Source organism: Truncatella angustata (genome assembly GCF_020726525.1).
Source record: "Truncatella angustata strain MPI-SDFR-AT-0073 chromosome Unknown BKA67scaffold_1, whole genome shotgun sequence".
In the NCBI taxonomy this organism is placed as follows: Eukaryota; Fungi; Ascomycota; class Sordariomycetes; order Amphisphaeriales; family Sporocadaceae; genus Truncatella; species Truncatella angustata.
The window spans coordinates 5,830,266-5,851,276 of record NW_025763381.1 but is presented as its reverse complement, the minus strand read 5'-3'; the positions used below and the strand labels follow the sequence as shown (position 1 = coordinate 5,851,276).

The following is a 21,011-nucleotide window of genomic DNA, read 5'->3' as shown; positions in this document are numbered from 1 at the left end:
GGCACGAGCACCAGCAAATTGCTGCTTGCCATATGGTTGGCTTTCAAGAGTCTCGACATTTCCCTTTCCGTGTAGGCCAGGCGCTGAGCCGGCCTTTGTGATTTCGTCGGCCATGTGGTGCGAGACTGCCTCCTGCCCAAACGTTTCCTACAATAAGCAAGACCTAGAATGGAACTGATTTCAGACACGTCCAAACCCCAGCAAGAGGTGGGAAATGGCACTTTTTAAATCGACGAAACACGAGGTCAATGTATCAGCCAAACGAATCATCGGGCAACCTCGGATCTTCGCTTCAAAGCGGTCAACACCTGTACTGGTGACATGATACTAAGATGTCCGCAGTATGGGGATAAGGCAGACCCATCCCCGCAGAAACCCCCGTTGAATTTTGACTCCCCGCTATGAGCCAGGCTCTACCTCGGCGTCTTGGCAACAACTCACAACTAAGCCAGTCCACTGAGAAGACCAGTATCCGCGAGACGCGATAGTGTGGCCAACCATTTTCGTGTGATCTCACATAAAGTGGAGGTTTTCTGGGGTTGATTCCATTCCCCTCAAATTCTTGTAGTAACTACCAGCCAGCCAGCCGGAGTTTCTCCAAAGGGCTGCCACTAAATGCCGTCACAGCAGTGCTCTCCGTCTCTGGAGAAGACGAGCTAAAAGGAAACATTCGAGGGATAAAATGGAGCCGTCTCCAGTAAATGTACCAAGTACATTTTAATGATCGTGCCCCGGAGTCAACAACGGCAGATGATGCTTCCTCAAATGTAGCGAAGTTTACCCTAGTTCCAGGGGAAATTCATGCTATTACTTATCCATTACTCGTGAATATAAGTCTCGCGTCGGCACGGGTAGCCGAATACATCCCTCGTAATCTCACCAGAGCACGCCTTGACTAATAACCTTCCACGTTAGAACTGCGAAGGTCATGAGATAGCTTTCTCAGCCGTCGGTTTGAGTCATTGTCATGCTTGTTCAAGGTTGCTGGAAGATGTCTTCCCCGGAACTACGTCATCACTTAATAAAAAATATCATTACCAGGCACAGAAAAACTACGGGGGCGATACCCCGTTGGTTGCTTGTGGAGAAGTGGGTGTCGGACACAGTAGGGAGCAATTTGCATGCTGTGTGAAATATAGAGATATTTATATATAATATATCATATGTTCTTGCATATTCCCATAACATTATCCTCATTCTATTTCAAAACAATGTTGGATAATGTTTATAATCTATGAAATTGGCGCGATTTTGGCGCGTGCATAATCCTCCAAGGGCCGAACACGCACGAATTAGCGTGGGGGTACACTCGCTCCAACCGAAACACGGTTTTAACGTACAGTAGGTTGCTTAGTCCGGTACAAGCTTAGCATTATTGTCCTTGGCTTCGAACCAATCTCTCGGAATGTTGCTTGTCGGGTTTCCATGATCCGGGCTCAGACGAATTGACGGCGTGCCGTTCACTTGGCTTCCAGTACAAGCAGCCAATCCACGTGGGCGTCCGTACTTGGCGGCGTGAATTCCCGTCTCGTCGAATTGCTCACGTTGCATTGCGAGTATTGGAAGCTTGCATATGTCCCAACCAGCGGGTCAAACCAGCTACCCTCAACGTTGCAAACATTCAGGCTTTGCGTTTCAACCGAGAAAGGTAATCCTGTTGGCGTATACACCATAATCCACGAGCCTTGGCTATCTCTTGCTGCGGTGACTCTTTTGTCATTGGTGCCAGCATCACTGGTGATAATGTACTGCGCCGGAAGTCGTTTGAAATAACTCCCTTCTCCACGGTCCATAATCGCCTTTGTGATATACTGAATCTGATTCGAGCCTGGAAGACTGATCTCGAGTGACCATGCGTATGCCGGTCCGCTTCCATCTTGGGTATAGAGTTCGGGTATGTACATTTGCATTACGTTATTGGCACCGTACGTAACACCTGCCGCACCAGATAGCACCTGTTCCATCATTAGTTGGCTTATACATTTTTGAACAGAGAACTCACGCTTTGCCAGCTGCCAACTCGAACATCGCTAGCATTCCAGTACGCATTTCCGCTCTTGCCATTGTTATAACGATTCTCGTAATGCGGTTCATTGTCCAGAGCGGGTCGTTCAACTCCTTCGCTCGTTTCGCCAGCCGCATACATCAGCTCAACTGCCTCCCATCCGCGGCGGCAATTCCACCATGGTATTGGCGGGTTTGGAGCGTAATCAGCATGTCCAGACTGACTGGCATCGAAAGTGAGCCATGATCTATCGCCTAGAAAAGCACTTGCTAGAGCAATTGGACCGTTGGTGAACCACTGATTAGTCGGATGAATAGTTATCAAAGGCGTCCAAGTCGAGGAGTTCCTCAAAATGCCAGGGGATTGCTTAGTCTGCAATGCAATCGTGGCCAATTCGCCCTGCACAATACCTTCTGCCAACTCGTCGTATACATATCCCCAGTCTGTATGGTTGTAATTTGGAGCAGCACCGCCCTTCGAATAATTGTCCTTCACTGCGGTCTTATTCTGCCACCAAGGGTTCGTGTCTGCCACCAAAAGTTTGGGGAGGTATGGATAGCGTCGACCAATGAAGTCGCCAAAAGGCCGCCCAGTAGTAATGTTTAGAACCGAGCCTTCATTATCTATTACATTTCAGTTGCAATAATCATTGACTAGTTATTCTCGGTCTTACCATTCGAATGGACATATTTGCCCCATGCTGGCACCAACGCTATTCGAACACCCTTGCTCCAAGCCAGCTCGACAATCGAGTCAACGAACTCCCAATACAATTCGTTCGGCTGCGTCACATCTTCATCAACGAAGGGGAGATCGTCGTTCCGATTCGGACTATCAATACCGACCTGTGTGAATCCAACGGCCAAAACCACATTATAGCCCTTGCTTGCACGGTCGCTTAAATACAGCTCAGCTTCACTATAGTTCAGACGATGAAACAGCAGCCAAGCAGTATCTGCTTGCCAAAAGAAAGGCGAGCCATGGGAATCTTGGAGGAAGTGGCCATCCGGCGACGGTGTAATGCCATATTCTGCGGGCACCTGCCAAGTTGCTCCATTTTTGACAAACGTTGCCGCCACGGTCAATACAGATGCTGTGATGTCTGCAAGTCTCATGATGTTGCAACCGGTTTTTCAATGTTCCTCTTTTTCTTTCTTTCTCCAAGTATTCCCCCTAATATAAGACCTTTGGATTGGCATCTCAAATAACAAGTGACATCTAAGTTGGGCTATACAGGATTCGTGGGGTAATATCGCCTATGGGAGACACAGATCGATTCTATAGACGGGAAATCTTTCCCCACGCTTCAGAGCACCTTCGTTTTAACCCGAATGCCGAATTAAATTTTTGTAAGATAAAATAAAACCAGCAGCGATCATCACATTCGAACCACAACAAGCCACTGAAAATATGTGGTTAGCAAATCGCTGCCAACCGGGTTCCACATCCTCCGGTGTATGAAAAAAGGCGAAAATTTGGGCTATACAATTACGACTTCATGAGAGACTCAGATTCTCAACTCATTGTCCCTAGTCATTAGCACTCGCGGCGTTGCATTATCATTCTTAACTGATGATAATTGTTCACCTAGGAGGTCTCGGAAGACACACGACTAACGTAAGTGATAATATCCTGAGGCCACTCTATTTGCGCTGATTACCAGCTATTCTGGAGTGTATATTTTATAATGAGGGAGGCTGGTCAAGCGCAGAAGAGGAAGTCACAAAGTCCGTACCATTTTCGCATACATATAACGATGCCGCGCGTCCAGCAAGCTGGCCATCCGATATCTGTCTCGATCCGAGTGAATTGAGTATGCTATTATTCTTGTCAAATTATGCTAATGACCTCGGTAATTCTTCAGCTCGTAAGATCTTTCGCAGTGGGCAACGGCTAAACCACCAGTCAAAGTCGGCTTTATGCCTCTGCTGACTTGACCTAACGCACCCAAATTTTACAGTGCCGGCTTCCCATACCACCTAGACAACCGCCGAGAGGATGGGCTGGTGTTCAATGCACTTTTGTAGCGTACACTGTCTTGTGTTAAATCGCAATACAGCGTCTCGTCCTAGAATGGCCATCGCATGACCGTCAACCACCGTGTCGTAGTACAAATTCTTCGTATTGGATGCTAATCATACAAGTATGTCGAAGGAAGGAGAAGAAAAGAAGAAAGTCTCACTAGGTCTCCCACGATAGGGACTTGCTGGCAGAAAGTCCTTCGCAAAATACTCTTGAACACATATTCGAATAATTGGATCACTGGTCCATGGGCAAGACCTGAAAATGGCTGGTATGAACTCAAATCATGAGAAATGTAGTAGCAGTATCGAAACTCAATTTCAACTTGATTCACAAGGTAATAGCCGTTCTTCAAAGGCTGTGACAGCTGCCTAGGTGCCACAAACTCATGTTCTTATGCATCAAAATCCAAATCAATGTCGTGGCGCATTATGCCCTCTCATGGTACCTCACAATGGTTCAACATCGTGGATATTGAGGACAACTTGGAAGCATGCTGCAGGGGATGTGCCGAGTTAAGTATTGGCAGATTCGGTTGGGGACGACAGCCATTTGAGCTGTAAATGATATGAGGATTACTAGTCCATTAACCTGTATGGGCATCCCTTGACAATGTCTGTGTACGTAAACTGTTGCTATCTAACCAGAATTAAGGCGATTCAACGTCACAAGCTCGGCCTCCTGAAATAATCATCACCTGTTTTCTTTTTCGTTTTCTTTTCCAAACAATCATGTAACTCAATCTTTCATGAGATATTACAGAAATTAGTGGATTAGTGTCATCGGTATACCATGGAGCCAAACTTTTGGGACAGGTTTCAAGACCTATAATGCATCCTTACAGTGGGACTTTTACCCTTCGTCGTTCGATCTGTGTGATTATTAATTCATTCTTCATTGGCTTTCACTTCCATTGTTTTCGTGATAGTAACATATGAGGAAGACTGTAAGCGTAAACAAGGCAGGAAACAGGAATCTTGACGTTTTCGAGCAGAGCGAGTCTATACAGATCGATCTGAATTGAGGCTCTAGAGGTCTGTGGATGACATATTGCGTACTGATTTCAATGGCCAATTTTAGGAGCTCAAAATGAATAGAAAACTAACTTCTCTATTGCCCGCTGCTCCCTCCGCATTCAATATGGCCAAGACAAGCAGGGAAAAGACAGCGGGGTGAAATTTTTCAACCTATAGGGATATAATTAAATCCCCTCCAAATGGCCAGTTACTAGGCTCTTCGGGAAATTTAAAGCTCCTGGAGAGGCGTGAGGGCGAGCCAGAAGAAAGCTAACATTTACTTAATGTCGATCAAGATATATGTAGAGCCGTGTAGAGCCGTGTAGAGCCTCGCTTGTTTACCAGATTTCTCGCGTGGGAACTTTGAAGCTTGTGTCAAGTGTACTTATTGCTTCGCACCTCAAGCAACGAGACAACTGCACTGGCCTCGCGTGTAAATATTATGAGTGTAATTTGACGTGCGTACTATCTCTGAATATAACAAAATCCCAAGACTTAATCCACTAGCTAAACTTGCGACCTGAGCAGATCAAATTGCGTTATCGATTCTTGATTGGCATCGTAACGGTTCGTAGCAGAGAGCTCTTTTGGGCGGCATCCAAATTAGACGACTTTCCAACGAAAGTTCCAGCTATGTGCCATAAGCCAGCCACATGCGTGAAGTTGATTAAGGAGAAGTTGCTTTGCTCGGCGTCGAAAAAGACCGGCTTTAGACGAGGTGGAAAGGCACGACTAGCCTCGGAGCATAATTACACCGTCTTTAGTCTCCGACAGAGCTCAGCTTAGGATTCGATTATCTTGTAGACATAACCACCCTAAGGCAAGGCAACTCGAAGTGACGCGTGCTGACCTGGCGTTTTATGTTCTTTAGATTTGTAACGCATTTGTGTCTTGCTAGGCAGAAGACGATGCCATAACTCTCTGGCACGATTACATCGAATTTGCAGGCCTTTCTTGTAAACCACCAATGCTGAAGTTGTTCCCAAAGGGGTACTAGATGTAGGGTTGACGAAAGAGTGCCTAACTTGAGAAGTTCAAATTCACTGCAATTTTTAACTATGTTATCCTCTCCTGGCCCATGAATCTCCAGCGAACGGGGAATAGAAACAGACTATTCCGTACCTTATTTGCAGTGGAGATAGCGGAGATAATCAGAATAATGCTCGAAATGGAAATAGCTTTTAAGGAAGGCTATTTGGTTATGGCGGGGCTTCGGCAAACATCTAAGCCCGATCGCATTGTCAGAATCCATAATTAATATGCTGTGTTGACCACTGAAAATTCTGTGTGCTGCCGCAGGCAGGCTAGCGTACCAGGCTCTCGGTCCCGCAGAACGAGATCCGGATCTCGAGTTGTGACGAGCTCTGCTGGGATGCAGATTACAATAGATCCCTCTGCAGCTAACCTGGTTTCTGAGATATTTGGACACAGGTTGTTGCTGTTCAATATGTTTCCGTTGAGTATCACGCCACGCATGAAACCCAAAGGGCTCCCCATTTCAATTGTATGCCGCACAGGGACGCGGAACAATATCCTTCACTTAAACATGACTTTCCCATATTATCGTACGTGACACCAGTTCCAATTTTCACGCGTGATGCCAGCTTGGCGATGAGGTCTGCAAGGCAAACCGTAGACTTTTCGTAGCGACTCTTCAAAATTCATCATTCCTTACGAGGATCCTGCCCTGAATAGCGTCGGGCGTATCCGGATTTTTCGGCCTTCCCATGAAGGTCGGGTGCGTCTCAGGTAATTATTACGTGCTTGGGCCATCATGGACGGTGATGACTCAATGAAGCCACCCTCTTATTGGTTCTGTGTTGCTGGTTGTCTAGGTTAGACTAGTCTCAAGTCATGGTATTGAGACGAGAGTTGCATACAACAAGCCAACTGTAGACTGTCGAATCAAACACAGTCATATGCAGCTGAAACATGTAGTGGTCATTGGAAGTTTTCTTTGTAATCTGTTCTTGGCCATTTTGAATGAATCCGAACTTGTGGTCCAATATTTAGGCGGCTTACGAAATGTGTCTTTAGGCACGGCTCTAGAGCGCAGTTAAAAGTCTCCGGGGGGGTCCAACAATGCCCCGTTGATGAGCTAAAACCAGTTACAGCGGAGTCCTCTAGGGTCCGAGGGCCCCTATTCCCGTTTTTGGGTGATACGCCGCAGGCATTACAGGTGTAAGCTAATGTTGTGCTTATGGTGATTGGCCTCGCATGGGGCACCACTCTCGTTTACAACAAATGAGTGAAATGAGTATTAGTATACGCCCGCGCTCTGTATTAATACCAGCCAAATCCCATCCAAGATGATCGGTGCCTGACATCGACGACTTTTTTTTGTTCGACATCCAGACACGAGTCAGGGAATTCAAGCTCACACTAAATTTGTCACAGTACACCTGGAGTCAGTTGTACGGGACATTCCAGAAACCGCGTGGGCGTGCATCGACAAACAAAAGCAACATTCCGAAGGCCCAGCTTTCGGGTTTTTGACACGATGCCACGAAGTTCTTTCGAGGGCGGATCTGAAGCCCCCACAGTAGCAGCGAGCGCTTCAAGTATAGCAGATAGGGAAAAGGATATCGACGCATATTCAGTGAGGGAAAATACGTCACAACCTGTCACAAGTCATACCATGGACAGAACCGCACAGCCATTGGCCCCAGTGCCCACAGAAGCCGAAAAGGTGATCGAGTTGACAACACAGGTAACGGCGAATTCACAATCTGCGAACACCATTAGAGAAGTGCAGACTCGGGAGGATGGGGTTCAATATCCTACGGGAATGAAACTCTTTCTCATTAGTCTAGCACTGTGTCTGAGCGTCTTCCTGATTGCCCTGGAGTAAGTCTAGTGATCCTGCTGCTGCTCATGTTCATTTTGCTAAAGCATTACAGTAATTCCATCATTGCAACCGCTATCCCCAAGATCTCCGATGACTTTCACAGTCTTTCGGACGTAGGTTGGTATGGAAGTGCCTACCTCCTCACGACAGCAGCTTTGCAGCTTATGTTTGGAAAGTTCTACACTTTCATGAGCATCAAGGCAGTCTACCTCATCGCTATCACAATCTTTGAGGTTGGTAGCTTGATCTGTGGTGTTGCACAAAATTCTGTCACGCTCATCGTTGGACGTGCCGTGGCGGGTATGGGGTCGGCCGGTATTTTCTCTGGTGCCCTTTTGATCCTCGCGCATAGCGTGCCGCTTCCTAAGCGACCAATGTATACTGGTCTCATCGGAGGCATGTATGGCATTGCTTCCGTTGCTGGTCCTCTGCTGGGGGGCGTTTTCACCGACAAGGCGGTATGTGTTATTTATGTCTCCGCTTTTGAAGATTTAATGCTTACGAAAAACTTAGACTTGGCGATGGTGTTTCTTCATCAACCTTCCAATCGGCGCCATCACTCTTGTCGTCATCTTCTTCTTTTTCCCGGACCCCAAGACGGACAAGCCGAAGGACGAGTCTTTTCTCGAAAGAGCCAAGCACTTTGACCCAATCGGAACTCTTGTTTTTATGCCCGCCATCATTTGTCTACTTCTAGCTCTGCAGTGGGGTGGCACTACATATGCCTGGAACAGCGGTCGCATCATTGCCCTCTTCGTCTTGTTCGGCGTTCTCATTATTCTATTCTGTAAGTGGCACTGACGATTATTTTCTACCCTTTTCAGCATGTCCATGGAGCATAAACTGCCCAGTAAAGGCAGCCAGTTTTTCATGGCTGTTTCACAAACTCCTGGGAACTCCTCGACTCAATTAGAAAGAAGTGATTACTGACTTCAAATGCTGCAGTGTTCATACAGTATCGCCAAGGTGAAGATGCTACTGTACCGCCACGTATTCTCAAAAACCGCTCTGTCTGGGCCGGAAGTCTGTATGCATTCGGCACGGGCTCGTCATTCTTCTTGCTCGTTTACTACATCCCGATCTGGTTCCAAGCCGTCCAGGGCGTTTCTGCTGTCAACTCGGGCATCCGAAATTTGCCAATGCTTCTCGCTGTTGTGGTTGCTTCAATCTTTGCTGGTGGTATGGTGACTGCGCTGGGTTACTACGCGCCGTTCATGATTGCTGGCACTGTATTGATGTCCGTTGGTGCTGGTCTTCTCTCAACGTTTAGTCCCTCAACTGCTTCGGGAGCATGGATTGGATACCAGATTATTTTCGGTATCGGTGTCGGTCTTGGTATGCAACAACCGATGATGGCAGTACAAACAGCGCTTGACATCAAGGATATTCCTACAGGGTCCTCAGTTGTGGTATTTCTACAAACGCTGGGAGGAGCACTGTTTGTCAGCGTTGCTCAGTCTGTCTTCACCAACCAGCTAGTCGCCTCGCTTCAAGAGAACGTGCCGACCTTGGATCCTAAAGTTATTTTGGTCACTGGTGCCACCAATCTTCAAAATACCGTCCCGGCAGAGCTGCTCAGCGGCGTGGTCGCTGCGTACAGTACAGCTTTGACTAAATCCTTCGTGGTTTCGGTTGGTTTGGCTGCATTCACAATTGTCGGCAGCGTTTTTATACCTTGGAAGAGTGTCAAGGGCAAGAATGTCGAGATGGGTATGGCTGCTTAGATCGGCCTCGTAATTTCTGTTCGTCATTCGCAATGAACAGCAATGGAATTGGTAGAGGGTTTTATGGTTTATAATAGCCCAGGGCTGCATTTGTTGCGTGATCATTCATAATTTGTTTTTTTTTGGCCTGGCGTTAAGGCACACGACGTTGAGTCGGGGTCGTATGAGGTCATGCGGAATTTGGTTGATTCTAGGGCTTTAGACGCCGTCGCGGCACTGTATTAGACAGGACCACTCCAATCATAATATAATCGTCAAGAAACACTTGAGTCACAAGTTTCCCATGTACTTATTCATTAATCAGTGTTCCGGTGTGGTGTCATCTTCCCTCTCAATGTATTTCTTCATATAATTTCGCAGTGGAGTAATATGGAGCCTCAAAGGATAAGACGGGTTTCACTAGCAATTTCGGTCCGCAGTTCTGCTTATTCGCAGGGGGAAAAAATATGAGGACCATAGGGTCATTATACATTAATCAACCCCGCCATCATTCTTAGTCGTGTACAGTCTCGCTTTTCAGCTGAAAGTCGAGCTCTGATTCAGGCACCTTTCTCGGACTTCATATTTATGGTGAAATTGAATTTGTGCATCTAAGCACTTCGGCGACTCGAGCTTTGAACTTCTTTTCACAAGGGTTCGTAAACGATAATGGGAAATATTTACATGATCCCCCTTTTACTCAGTCCATATTCGGAAAAGCTGATGGTACCCGTCCTGCGAAATATCCTCGGTTTGACGGGGTAGGGGTAAATAATATATGGCCAAAAGTCTGTGCCCCATGGTTCTGTAGTTGCGGTACTAGATCGCTATTGACCACGATCAGATCAGCGGCACGACTGTCAAATACTGTCAGACTATACCCTTCATGGAATCCGTTATTGCATGAAGACTTGAAGCTATCCGGGCCTGAGTCCTAATCCGTGAGGCGAAAAATGGCAGCTCTACCAAGAAATGTTAAATAGTGGACAACTGTTTCGTCGTAGTAGGTAATTAGACTATACGACTGAGGCATCCGAGGATAGCTGTATGTTTGAGTTCCTGACCCCGACTTTTGATGATAGTCTGCTTTATATTTGCCCAAAAAGCGCATCCACGTGCTTACAGCCTCTTGATATGTTGATTGATTGGTTTCTGCAGATAGCAAATTATCACTCAAGCCGATAGTAACACCACACTGGGCAACACTGTATTAAGCACAAGGGCATAGACTTCGAAGACATCCTATATTTCGATACCCAATTTGCGTCCACCATCTCACAAGATCAAACAAGCCCAATCAATACAGCTGCAAAACTGTCCTTGGTGGTTGTCCCGAGGCAGAACACTTGGGTACTACTGAATTTGAAAAGTCTTCGCAAATGTAGTTTTTCTTTAAACATCCAGCCTCTTGTGTTGCAGTCCGTCTTACATGGGGTTTGTATCGATCGTCACTTTTATCCGCTTGTTATTCTATGGACAACCAGAAAAGTGTTCAAGGACATTTGGATAGTTGAAGTTGTTTTTGTTATCTGAACCAATTTTCTTTGAATCGCATCATGTCCAATAGCGGAGAGGATCGTGTGCCTGACAAGTTTGCAGAAGCCACAAGCAGTATTTGCGCGAACAATTGAGTAGATGAACCCGATGGTAGACGATGGGTTTCCACCGCCTCGCCACTGTTTAAAGGAGAGCCAGTTCATATTCAATGGGCGGCATCGTTTGTGAAGGACGATGGTCCAAACCTTTCGCACGACATCACTATAAGTCCTGTCCGACACGAATCATCTTATGCCATTTTGATCAGACGGACGAATTCAATGTGAGGTGGTATTAATCACACTCTGATATAATTACAACATCACGCTACCGATAAGAGACCCGATATTGGGCGTATCATATGCAAACGGGAAGAGGAAACTGCAAACAGGTGTCTCATATTGTGAGGGCTCTCATTGCAGCAGCATTGATCAAAGTCAAGGTGCCAACGATTACCAAATCAGTTCATCTAAGAATGACTTAGTATTTTGTCAGTGTCGAGACGCCCTGTAATGGCCACAGTTTCCACGAGTTCGCTGAACCAGTGTGCTTAGCACTTTTTGGTTGGCTCGAACTCTCGCGCGCTTCAACTTATGTTTGGGATTGCGATGAGACGAACCAGAATATATCCACTTCATCTTGGCATCACTTCAGATGAGTGTTGGCCGTCATCCGAACTTCATCCCGCCCAGTTCAGACGGTGTCGCGTATGATCGGCGTCCCGGCTCGATTCGGTGCCTGCCGATCTTAAGCGCATCTCACTTGAATCAACCGCACCGGCTTCAGAGCATCATCAAAGCACACGTCCTTGGCGAGTCGAACAATTAAGTACGGCTTGAGATATAAGAGGGATATATAGCTACCACTTTGAATTTGATCGGTCAGTCACACAAGCTCCAGACTCTTACAACCTGCAGCCAATTTCATTCATTTCTTCCAGTTCTGTGAACTGATTCATTCCCTCGTACATATATACTTGCAATTACGATCAGTTCCGCTAGCCGGCATCGTTTTAATTACCCGCAATCATAATGCAGATCAAGTCATTTACTCTCGCCCTCTTCGCCGCTGCGAGCGTTTCGGCGCTCAAGATCAACAAGCCTCGTCAGAGCCAGAATGGTACGGCAGATACCGGGGCGGCAGACTTCGGACAATGCGATCCTTCAATCGACTTTCAGCTCGGCAGAGCAGGGCGCAAGGCCAACGAGGGTACCTTCCTGCCGGTTGACCCCCTCGTCGCTGAGGGGCAGCAGGACGCCTTGAACCCGAATATCATCACGAACCGTGTTTGTGACCAGTTGACCAACGTCTGCGAAGCCAACGACGCTGCAAAGAGCTTGTGCGAGGACGCTAAGGCCCAGGTTGCTGCTCTGGGAACGAAGGACCAGACTACGGCGGATGCCTTCAATTCTGCTCTGGGTTTCTAAACCGCCGGACGCTAAAGAAATGTGGGATGATCTGGCAATTCGGGATCTGGGTGCTTTTCAAAGTGGAACCACGGAGGCAGCAAATTGGCACTGACAAGGCGGATTATTGCTGGTAAGAAGGTCCGCGTAAGGCAGCCGCCAGCAGTACGGGGCAGCAGGGTTAGCCCATCGGCGGCTAGCTGGTTCCTGTATGTATGTACTACTATGTATGTACTGTAGAGAGTGGGCACCTCGATGAATGATAGTCTCAAATGTTGAAAGGACTGTTAATGAGATGCATTGCTTACCTCCAAAGACCAGTGGGGATTCAGCTGATGGTCGAAGATATACATATCTTCAGCATCAAGTATGGAGTATATTATGCCAAGTATCATGCTCGCAAGTGGTGGAGTGTCAGAAGCAATCCATTCATCTAAAACAACTCCAAACACTTTACCGTAACAGTGTTGCATTACGTGACTCCGATCCATCAAAGGTGCTTTTGGTTCTATCCCCCTAGATAGGCTTTAGGATGTAAGCCTGTAGGTCTATTTGGTATAGGATCGTCGTTACCTCATGCGCTGACTTTTTCCACGATCATGAGAACAGCATGTGACTGTGTTTCTTTTACTGCACGTCGTAGGTCGAGGCCCACCTGCTGTACTTGTACAGTGTTACTATTGTGTATGCATGCATGCATGCATGCATACATAGTAGGAACCATTCATGCGGATACAGGGAGGGTTACATGCCGTCTCTGGTGTTTCATTCGCGGAAACACGGCTTGGTCAATATTCGGCCGGAAGACTGCGTACTATGGTACATATTTACAGTAGACCACGTTTACCCCTGAATAGATGGATGGCAGTCTTTCATGAAGAAGTTTTAGGCGCTAGACAACAGTAGTTGGAAGTACTGCCCCCGGCAGAGGCCACACGCAGAGGCCTCACCTCGCTGAGCAGCGTCGAGCTCCCAAATTGTCATTTGGAAATTCGAACGCCTTCAACCAGTTGTTTTCTAAATTCCAACAAACGGGTTTGATGAAACGTGCCATTCGCGGTTGATACGACCAGTAGTTTGAGTTAAGCAGCGGTTGCAAAACGCTCCAAGCTTACGCTCCTAATTCCCCACGGCGAACGCTACCTCTGTCAATTGGCTTCAGGGGCCCTAGCTTCTGTAAGGATAGTTGCTGGGACGAAGCCCTATCGATCCCCATCAATTTCCCAGCCAGCATTGCTCGCGCCTCATGGTGGTGTTTGTCATGCCTGTGTACTCCGTACACAGCACCAAAGATCGCGAAGTGCTTGGTAAATTGGAAGACCTGCTAAACTTCGGAGCTCACCCACATCCCACAAGTCCCATTGCGGAGTACGACGACGTGCAACGACGCCTGACGGAGTGAATGGTGACTACAGTAGTCAAGCTCAATACGATACCGTAGGTACCAACTAGAAGTTACATTCTGGTAGCTCGGCAATACTGAAGTGCCGAATTGCTCAGCTCTCTGGGATTCCATATGCACTCACGAACAACCCCCTTGCAAACAGTTTGGCACCCCATCTCTAGTTCGACGGGGGAGGCACCGAATTCGGCAGCTTCCGTCTATCACTTTCAAAATCTTTTGACGCAGCATGCGGGCGTGTAATGGGTGGCAGTCTAGAAAAGCCACCGTCCTGCCAATCATTCCCCCGAAAATATGGGTTGCCACTTTCTCATGTATAACCGACCGGGATCTTTCCAGAGGCATTCTCAACAAGGGCTCCACGAGGCTTTTTCTACGATGAGGAACGCGGTCTTGCAGGGGATATTCGACAGTTGCATTCTCTAATGTCGGAATGTTGTTCATCGGTGGGCCAGAGATAGTTGATCCGCTCCATCAAGATTGGTACAGTATAAACGATCAACACAGCGGGTCTGCTTTTACGTAGGGCTTGGTCTCAATTTACCCAATATCCTTTCGTTCATCTTCGTTTGCGGTGACCACATGGTTCGAGTAACTACCGGTTTTGAAGCTTGAGCTTCGTTTTGTTATACAAGATGCGGGCTCTGGAAGTGGTAATCTCGTTACTGCTGGCCGCTGTACCAGTCATTGCTGCAAATTCAGCCGCAGAGGCCCCTACTTGTGGTGTAAGTCAGACTACGGTATGATCTATGGAAGTGGTGTTGAGGTTGACATTCGTCTCCAGGCGCTGTGTATTGGTCTCACGACTGTACACTCGGGGCTGTGTAATGTAACAGATATCGAGTGCATTTGTACAAATGCAGCCTTGAACGCCGAGATCCAGTCCTGTGTGACAGCGAACTGCACCATCAAAGAGGCACTGCGTAAGTGAGGGGACTAGTAGTCATTCTATCAAAAGGTTCGACTAACCTCATTCTTCCAGAAACACAAAAATACAGCTATGGGTTATGCGGGAGACAAGGAGAAGATCGAACAGCCCTGGTCTGGATTGTAGGCATCACATTTGGAGCAATAGGACTTTCAGCTTTCGGCCTGCGGTGCTTAGCAAGGCTGCACCTGGGTGCACAATCATGGGGCATGGATGATTGGGTTATGTGTGCGGCTATAGTAAGTGCTCTCCAGCTTGTGTAGCGGGTCCTGTCGTTAATCGTTCACAGCTTCTTATGATACCGCTCTGTGTATTGTCCGTTCCTCGTGCGTTAACTTCCGAACTGTGTAGGGATTTGTCAGAAGACTGACCAATGGATAGTTACGCAGCATGGCCTCGGTCTTGATATGTGGTTTGTGGACTTTGATGACATCACGTCCATCCTCTATGTAAGTGAAGCTGTTCTCACTGAATACGACACCAGCTAACCTCGATTGCAGTATTACTTCTGGGATGAGATGCTTTATATCACTGCGCTTGCCCTAACGAAAGTCTCGATCCTTTTTTTCTACCTCAAGGTCTTCCCGAAACGATCATTCCGAATAAGCGCCTACGTCTTGATTGCACTCAATATTTGCTATGCCCTGGGGTACGATTTAGTCTTAACATTCCAATGTTCACCGATCGATGGCGCATGGTTGAGCTGGGATGGCGAGTACAACGCCAAGTGCGTGAGCATCAATATCCTCGGATGGTCTGCTGCCGCGATCAACATTGCTCTGGACCTGGCAACAATCATTCTTCCACTGCCTGAATTGTTCCAGCTTTCTATGTCCTGGAAGAAGAAGGTCCAAATTTTGCTGATGTTTATGGTTGGGTTTTTTGTCACTGTTGTCAGCGCTGTCCGTCTACGATCACTCATCGAGTTTGGCACGACCAGCAACGTCACTCGTAAGTGTGCTTGTAAAACGGGTCAAATCATTTGCTAATACTACGTCCAGAGGACTACGTCGAGGTCGGTTACTGGTCGACAATCGAGGTTCCGGTTGGCATTATCTGTGCATGCATGCCTGCAATTCGATCACTCTTCAGCCAAGTCTTCCCCTCAATGTTCGGCACAACCCGAGGCGATACCAAATCAGGATACACATTCGGACACAGTCAGGGCTATCCGTCGAAGATGACGGGTCCGTCAAGGCTTGCCAGCAACGCAGGTAGCGCGCAGATCAGAGTGAAGCAGGAATGGACAGTAATGAGCAATCCTGCTGAGAACCGAAGTGATGTAGAGTTGAGGTCGTTCGAGCAGCAGATCGCAGGAGCTGACTCGCCTAAGAGAATAACCTTTCATAAGAACAGGCTTGATGAATGGAGTAAGACGGAAAAATCTCCTACGAGGGGCCCAAGGAGACAGGACTCCCGGGATAGTCACGAGACGGTTGTTTAGATACATCAGAACTGCACAAGTGATGGAATTTCATAGACATAAATCACACATAGAATTGAAACCAATTTCACTAGAGTGACAATCTGCCAGCGACTTGCCAGTGAATACACCTGCAACGTTTCGTCGGCATTCTCATCCCATGTTACATTTTGGCACTGCTCCAAATTCTTGATGTGTACTCTGGAATGCACGTACCGTCGGAATGTTGATCAAGGACATGGATTCGCGAACTAGGTCTAGTCTAGAGCATTCCGAAGGGTAACTGTGGTGAGTAATTTAGCGGCCGCATTTGTGGCCCTATCGCGTTCGGGGGCCCATCTCCGGATGTACTATGTACACTCAACTAGACTAGGTTAGTCTAGACGAGGAACATTTATGAGGTCTCATCAAAGTCAAAATTAAGAACGACACAGGCTGGGGGCTTCTAATGACCGCTATACGCATACTATATTGCTTATAATGCATGTGAAAGTCGAAGCTCGTGGCCAAGAAAATAGCGCTTACAGCGGCTAGACCACCAAGTCTGCCCCCTGTAAGTAGCCGTGGCGCATGTCACAAGACACCACAGGAGTCTCTAACCGAACATTTTTCATTGTGTGTTCTATCTATCCAAAATGATGCGTTTTTCCCCGTCCAAAGATGCTATGCCCGATGCTGAGCTGCGTCCACCGTCTAGTTATGCTATGCCTCTTACATGCTTGACTTACATTCAGGGTTGCCCACCATATTCTACCAGAGCTAACCAGCGTATACAAGACTCGTTACAAGCAATAAGCTCATTACAATCTCCCATTTTGTCACACTCCGCATCATTTCACTCGTATTATCCGTACAAAGGAAACCCAAAACATGACTGGTCAATGCAAGAAAGCGTACATGGTATCCTTGCGACAATTCCATGAAATACACCAAACTTTTTGACCGAGAACCCCCCCTTTAAGAAACAAAGGGGGGAAAAAAAGAAAGAAAGAAAGAAAGTAAGAAGAAGAAAAGGAGAAAAAATAGGAAAGAATAAGCCCAAAGGGCCATCACTTGTCAACATCAACCCTGATCACCGGCTTTTAGTGCCTCCCGCGTAGTGACGAAGAGCCCCGCGCCTTTGTCAAAGGGGTTTCGTACGAACACCAAGCCCTGCGACCGGGAGCGATCGTGCTTCTTTGAGCGGGAACCGCTCCTCGATTTGGGCCTGGACTGCAGCTTGTTGACCTGGGCCTGCAAGTCGCGCACCTGGCCAGCAGCTGCGTCACTCACCGCCCGAGCCTGCTCCAGTTGCTGCGTGAGGGCACTCAGCTGTGTGCTGATCGCTTGATGCTGTTGAGTGAGCGCGGGCACCTTGTCTGCTTCCGCCTTGAGCGACTCGATCTCGGCTTTTAGCTTCGTCTCCTCTGCCTTGAGCGCGTCAGCCTGTGCCTCGAGGTCCTTGGTGCGAGCCTCGAGCGTCTCCTTCTCCTCGGTGAGCTTGGTAACGGCTGAGGCATCCTCAAGCTTCTCCTTCAATGCGTCTAGCTCTTCTTTGTCTGCTTTCAACTGCTCTCTCTCAGCTTGGAGTATAGCGTCGCCTTCAGTACGTTTGTCTATATCGGCCTGAAGATTGTTGGTACGTTCTTCCAGCTCCTTGTGCTGTTGGGCGAGCTTGTTGAGTTCCTCGGCCTTGGACTCCAAGTCTGTGATGGTGGCCTTGGTTGAAGCAATATCCGACTCCAGCGCCGTGTTACGATCTTGAAGATCCTTGACCTCACCCTGAGCTGTCGTCAAGCTTGCGCTGACACCGTCGAGCTTATTCTTGATCTGAAGCCTCTCGGAGACGATGACGACGTTGGCGTCCTTGGCACCTTCAAGCTCTGTCTTCAGACCAGCGACAGTGATCTGAAGCTCGGCCTTGTCTGACTCAGCTTGCTTTTCCGCTGCCTCAAGCTTGGATTTCTCGGCTTCGACAAGCTTTTGGCCATTCTGTTTTTCTGCCTCAAGGAGTTCTGCAGCTTTGTCCTTTGTGGCCCGGACCTCCTCCTCAAGCTCTTCCCTAGACTCCTCGAGTTTATCGATCTGTGTCTTAAAGGCTTCAATATCGCCTTTGAGACCTTGAATCTCTTCCTTTAGATTGTCGATCTCCGTATGGAGGCTACCATTCTCTTCCTCTACCTCCTTGACGTGGCCCTCGAGCTTCTCTTGGCCCTCCTCCAGTCCTTTTTTCTCGTCTCTCAAAGTTGTTTGCTCGTCGGTCAAGGTCTTGACCTGCTCCTGCAGCTTCTCTACTTCTGTCTTCAGCGAGTCTCGCTGGGCAGTCAAGTCCTTGTGCTCCTTCATCTGCTCCTGTTGTCCTTCAAGCTCCTTTGTCAAAGAGTCACGCTCGGAGGTGAGAATCTTGATCTCATCTACATAGGAAATATTCTGCTTCACAATATCTGACTTCAACGTGTCGCGCTCCTTGGTGATGTCCTTGATTTCTGCGTCCCGCTCTTGAGTAAGACTCTTGAGCTCCTGCAGTTGTTTGTCCTGGCCGTCAACGTTCTTCTTCAGCGACTCCCGCTCGGCTTCTAAGGCCTTGAGCTGCTTATCCTGCGAACTGATTGTATTGCTCAACGATTTCGAAGAACGCTCCAGCTCGGCCGCCTTGCGTACCAGGATGACCTCCAGTTCTTTGTGCTGTGCCTCTTTTGTCGTCATGTCTCGTTCCAGCTGACCAACTTTTCTGTCCAGGGCATCTCGCGCATCCTTGAGTCCGTCCCTTTCCTTTTCGGCATCTTCTAGCATACCCTTCTGGAGGTTGAAGTTGCTTCGGTACTCATCAAGTTTTGTGCGCTGCTCCTGAAGCTCACGAGCCAAAAGTTCTTTAGCGTTACGTTCGTGGCTGAGAGACTTCTGCAGGTCCTTGGTGTCGTAGACCCGTGCCGACAACTTGTCTGTCGCGTCTACCAGTTCCTTGTTCAGCTGCACCCGGGCATCACGGAGGCTTTCTGCTTCGAGCTCCAGCTCGTCGATCTTGTCTAGCAGGTCCCGTTCGGCCTTGCGGGATACCTGGAGCTCTTGGCTTTGAGAAGATGCCCCCGGAGGGAATATCTGGATGTTGACTTGTCGCTTTTGAGGTGGGGATTTGGCCACCTCGGTTGAAGATGGACGGGTGCGTGGTCTCGCCTTGACCCGAGCCACTGTTGGTGGTGGGACGTGCCGGACATGTTTGATCTGAGTTGATGGCCGACCATCGTCGGTGATAGTCTCATCAGAAGCTACGCTGGTAGCCTGTGTGTTGATGGAAAGGTCTGATATTCCAGATTGAGAGTCAGTCTCGGGATCATAGGCGCTCTCAGGATAGCTATCGTAGCTGTCGTGGTGCCAGCTGTTGTCGTGCCCGTACTGCACTGGCGGGTATGTGGGCGAGTGCTGTATCTGTTCTGGTCTGCCAACACGGTAGAACCGTGCTGCAAGGGGGTCGTGGGCAGTTCTTGTGTTGACAGGCTTTAATATGCCTTTGTTGGGTGCTGGTCTGTCACTCGACCGGCTTGATGTTGTCTCGGTTTCTGAAGTCATTCCTGATTGCTGCCCTGAGCGGTAGTCTTGAAGCTCATACTGGCTTGGGAAGCCACCCGCCATAGCGGCTGGCACTTCTACCCTAGGTCGGCTTGATGCTGCCATTGTGTGACTTTATGTGTCGTCTGCAATCTTCTGGGCTGCCTTGATGATTCCGTTGTGTTGTGGTTGAGTTCTTGATGCTGTGTCCAGTGATGGGATTCTGTAGATGAGTGGTTGTAAGTTGTCGAAGTTGATCATTTCGCTGGGAGGTAGATTGGAGTGTGCGGAAAAGGTTAGACGAAAGCAGTCTTGTTGACGGAAAGTCAGCTGAGTGTGAATGAGGAGCAAGTCAGAGAAGATCGACGGGGTCACGGTATGCGGCTTCGACGCAAGAAGGAAGGGAGACTACAGTATGGTCAAATATGACAGGTTCCAGCGAGGCCCATGGCAGTGTGCACGGTGCAGCGGGAACGGCAGCGGGCTGGCAGGGGTGTTCCATGATGGAGCAATTGCTAACTATTTCCTTCGGCGTCTACTACATGACTCACAAGTGGCGGGGCTTCCAATCGCTATAAAGAACGGTGGTCAAGATTGGCTCTCAGAGTGAGGTTCCCCATATGGCCGGATGTGAATATTGCAGTTCCCCCAATCGGATGGACTAGGGTATATGCCATGCCACGTTAGGCATCGAGACCCAATTCCACCCAATGTTTTTTGATTGGCCACGCTGCAAACATCAGTCGCCACTTTTTGCCAAGTCATCACAAAAGTCATCTATTTTGTCCATTAATACTTTTCCAAGTGGGTCGTGCGTCGTTATTGCAGTTGTTGTTTGAGGCCTAATGACAACGTTAGACATCAGATCCCTGTCCAGACCCCTTCGGTCGTGTATAATTCGTGGGGTAGGTTTCCAATTTTATACACCTTCCATGCCAAACAACAATTGACATATACTGCAGTTATGCTGCGATTCACAAATTAAATTGCTCAATTCCTTTGGACATGATAATCGCGTGGCCTCTCCTGCGCGACATCTTGCTGCAAAGCATGGCAATATTTCCGACCAAAGATTGGCAATTTGTAAGTAAGGTACAAAATGCAACAGCGGCGATGTGACCCAACTTGTCTCAAGGCGTAATTGTGTTGTGCTTGAGCGCAGGCTAGTACAAAAATCGTAGCCCAATGGTGGCTGAG

At 48.1% G+C, this 21,011-nt stretch overlaps 5 protein-coding genes across 5 annotated transcripts; 3 read left to right on the top strand and 2 right to left on the bottom strand.

The window, feature by feature from the left end:
* Nucleotides 1–1,460: 1,460 nt before the first annotated feature.
* BKA67DRAFT_530748 (uncharacterized protein) lies at nucleotides 1,461–3,120 on the bottom strand (the record flags this gene model as incomplete). Its single annotated transcript, XM_046099284.1, has 3 exons — nucleotides 1,461–1,955; nucleotides 2,003–2,628; nucleotides 2,679–3,120. 3 exons carry the CDS (start codon nucleotides 3,118–3,120, stop codon nucleotides 1,461–1,463), a joined length of 1,563 nt encoding a protein of 520 aa, XP_045964791.1.
* A 4,423-nt stretch (nucleotides 3,121–7,543) lies between these two features.
* On the top strand, nucleotides 7,544–9,615 carry BKA67DRAFT_510439 (putative efflux pump; the record flags this gene model as incomplete). The annotated part of the gene is made up of 4 exons (XM_046097326.1): nucleotides 7,544–7,890; nucleotides 7,944–8,349; nucleotides 8,405–8,678; nucleotides 8,837–9,615. The coding sequence occupies 4 exons, from the start codon at nucleotides 7,544–7,546 to the stop codon at nucleotides 9,613–9,615; spliced, it is 1,806 nt and encodes a 601-aa protein (XP_045964790.1).
* A 2,546-nt stretch (nucleotides 9,616–12,161) lies between these two features.
* Nucleotides 12,162–12,557, top strand: BKA67DRAFT_653822 (uncharacterized protein; the record flags this gene model as incomplete). Its single annotated transcript, XM_046106447.1, has 1 exon — nucleotides 12,162–12,557. The coding sequence occupies one exon, from the start codon at nucleotides 12,162–12,164 to the stop codon at nucleotides 12,555–12,557; it is 396 nt and encodes a 131-aa protein (XP_045964789.1).
* Nucleotides 12,558–14,478: 1,921 nt separating this feature from the next.
* On the top strand, nucleotides 14,479–16,381 carry BKA67DRAFT_61398 (uncharacterized protein). The gene is made up of 7 exons (XM_046105420.1): nucleotides 14,479–14,663; nucleotides 14,723–14,861; nucleotides 14,921–15,105; nucleotides 15,156–15,192; nucleotides 15,248–15,315; nucleotides 15,367–15,817; nucleotides 15,868–16,381. Exons 1-7 carry the CDS (start codon nucleotides 14,574–14,576, stop codon nucleotides 16,308–16,310), a joined length of 1,413 nt encoding a protein of 470 aa, XP_045964788.1. The 5' UTR covers nucleotides 14,479–14,573; the 3' UTR covers nucleotides 16,311–16,381.
* A 901-nt stretch (nucleotides 16,382–17,282) lies between these two features.
* Nucleotides 17,283–20,232, bottom strand: BKA67DRAFT_61371 (uncharacterized protein). The gene has a single exon (XM_046105414.1). The coding sequence runs from the start codon at nucleotides 19,938–19,940 to the stop codon at nucleotides 17,352–17,354; it is 2,589 nt and encodes an 862-aa protein (XP_045964787.1). The 5' UTR covers nucleotides 19,941–20,232; the 3' UTR covers nucleotides 17,283–17,351.
* Nucleotides 20,233–21,011: the final 779 nt, after the last annotated feature.

What these genes read in the sequence shown, in the direction of transcription:
- BKA67DRAFT_61398 (XM_046105420.1), top strand. Translation starts at nt 14,574, where the DNA reads ATGCGGGCTCTGGAAGTGGTAATCTCGTTACTGCTGGCCGCTGTACCA. An exon ending in CTGTGTATTGTCCGTTCCTC is followed by an intron (nt 15,193 to 15,247) that starts GTGCGTTAACTT and finishes ACCAATGGATAG; the next exon opens with TTACGCAGCATGGCCTCGGT. An exon ending in ACATCACGTCCATCCTCTAT is followed by an intron (nt 15,316 to 15,366) that starts GTAAGTGAAGCT and finishes CCTCGATTGCAG; the next exon opens with TATTACTTCTGGGATGAGAT.
- BKA67DRAFT_61371 (XM_046105414.1), bottom strand. Translation starts at nt 19,940, where the DNA reads ATGGCAGCATCAAGCCGACCTAGGGTAGAAGTGCCAGCCGCTATGGCG.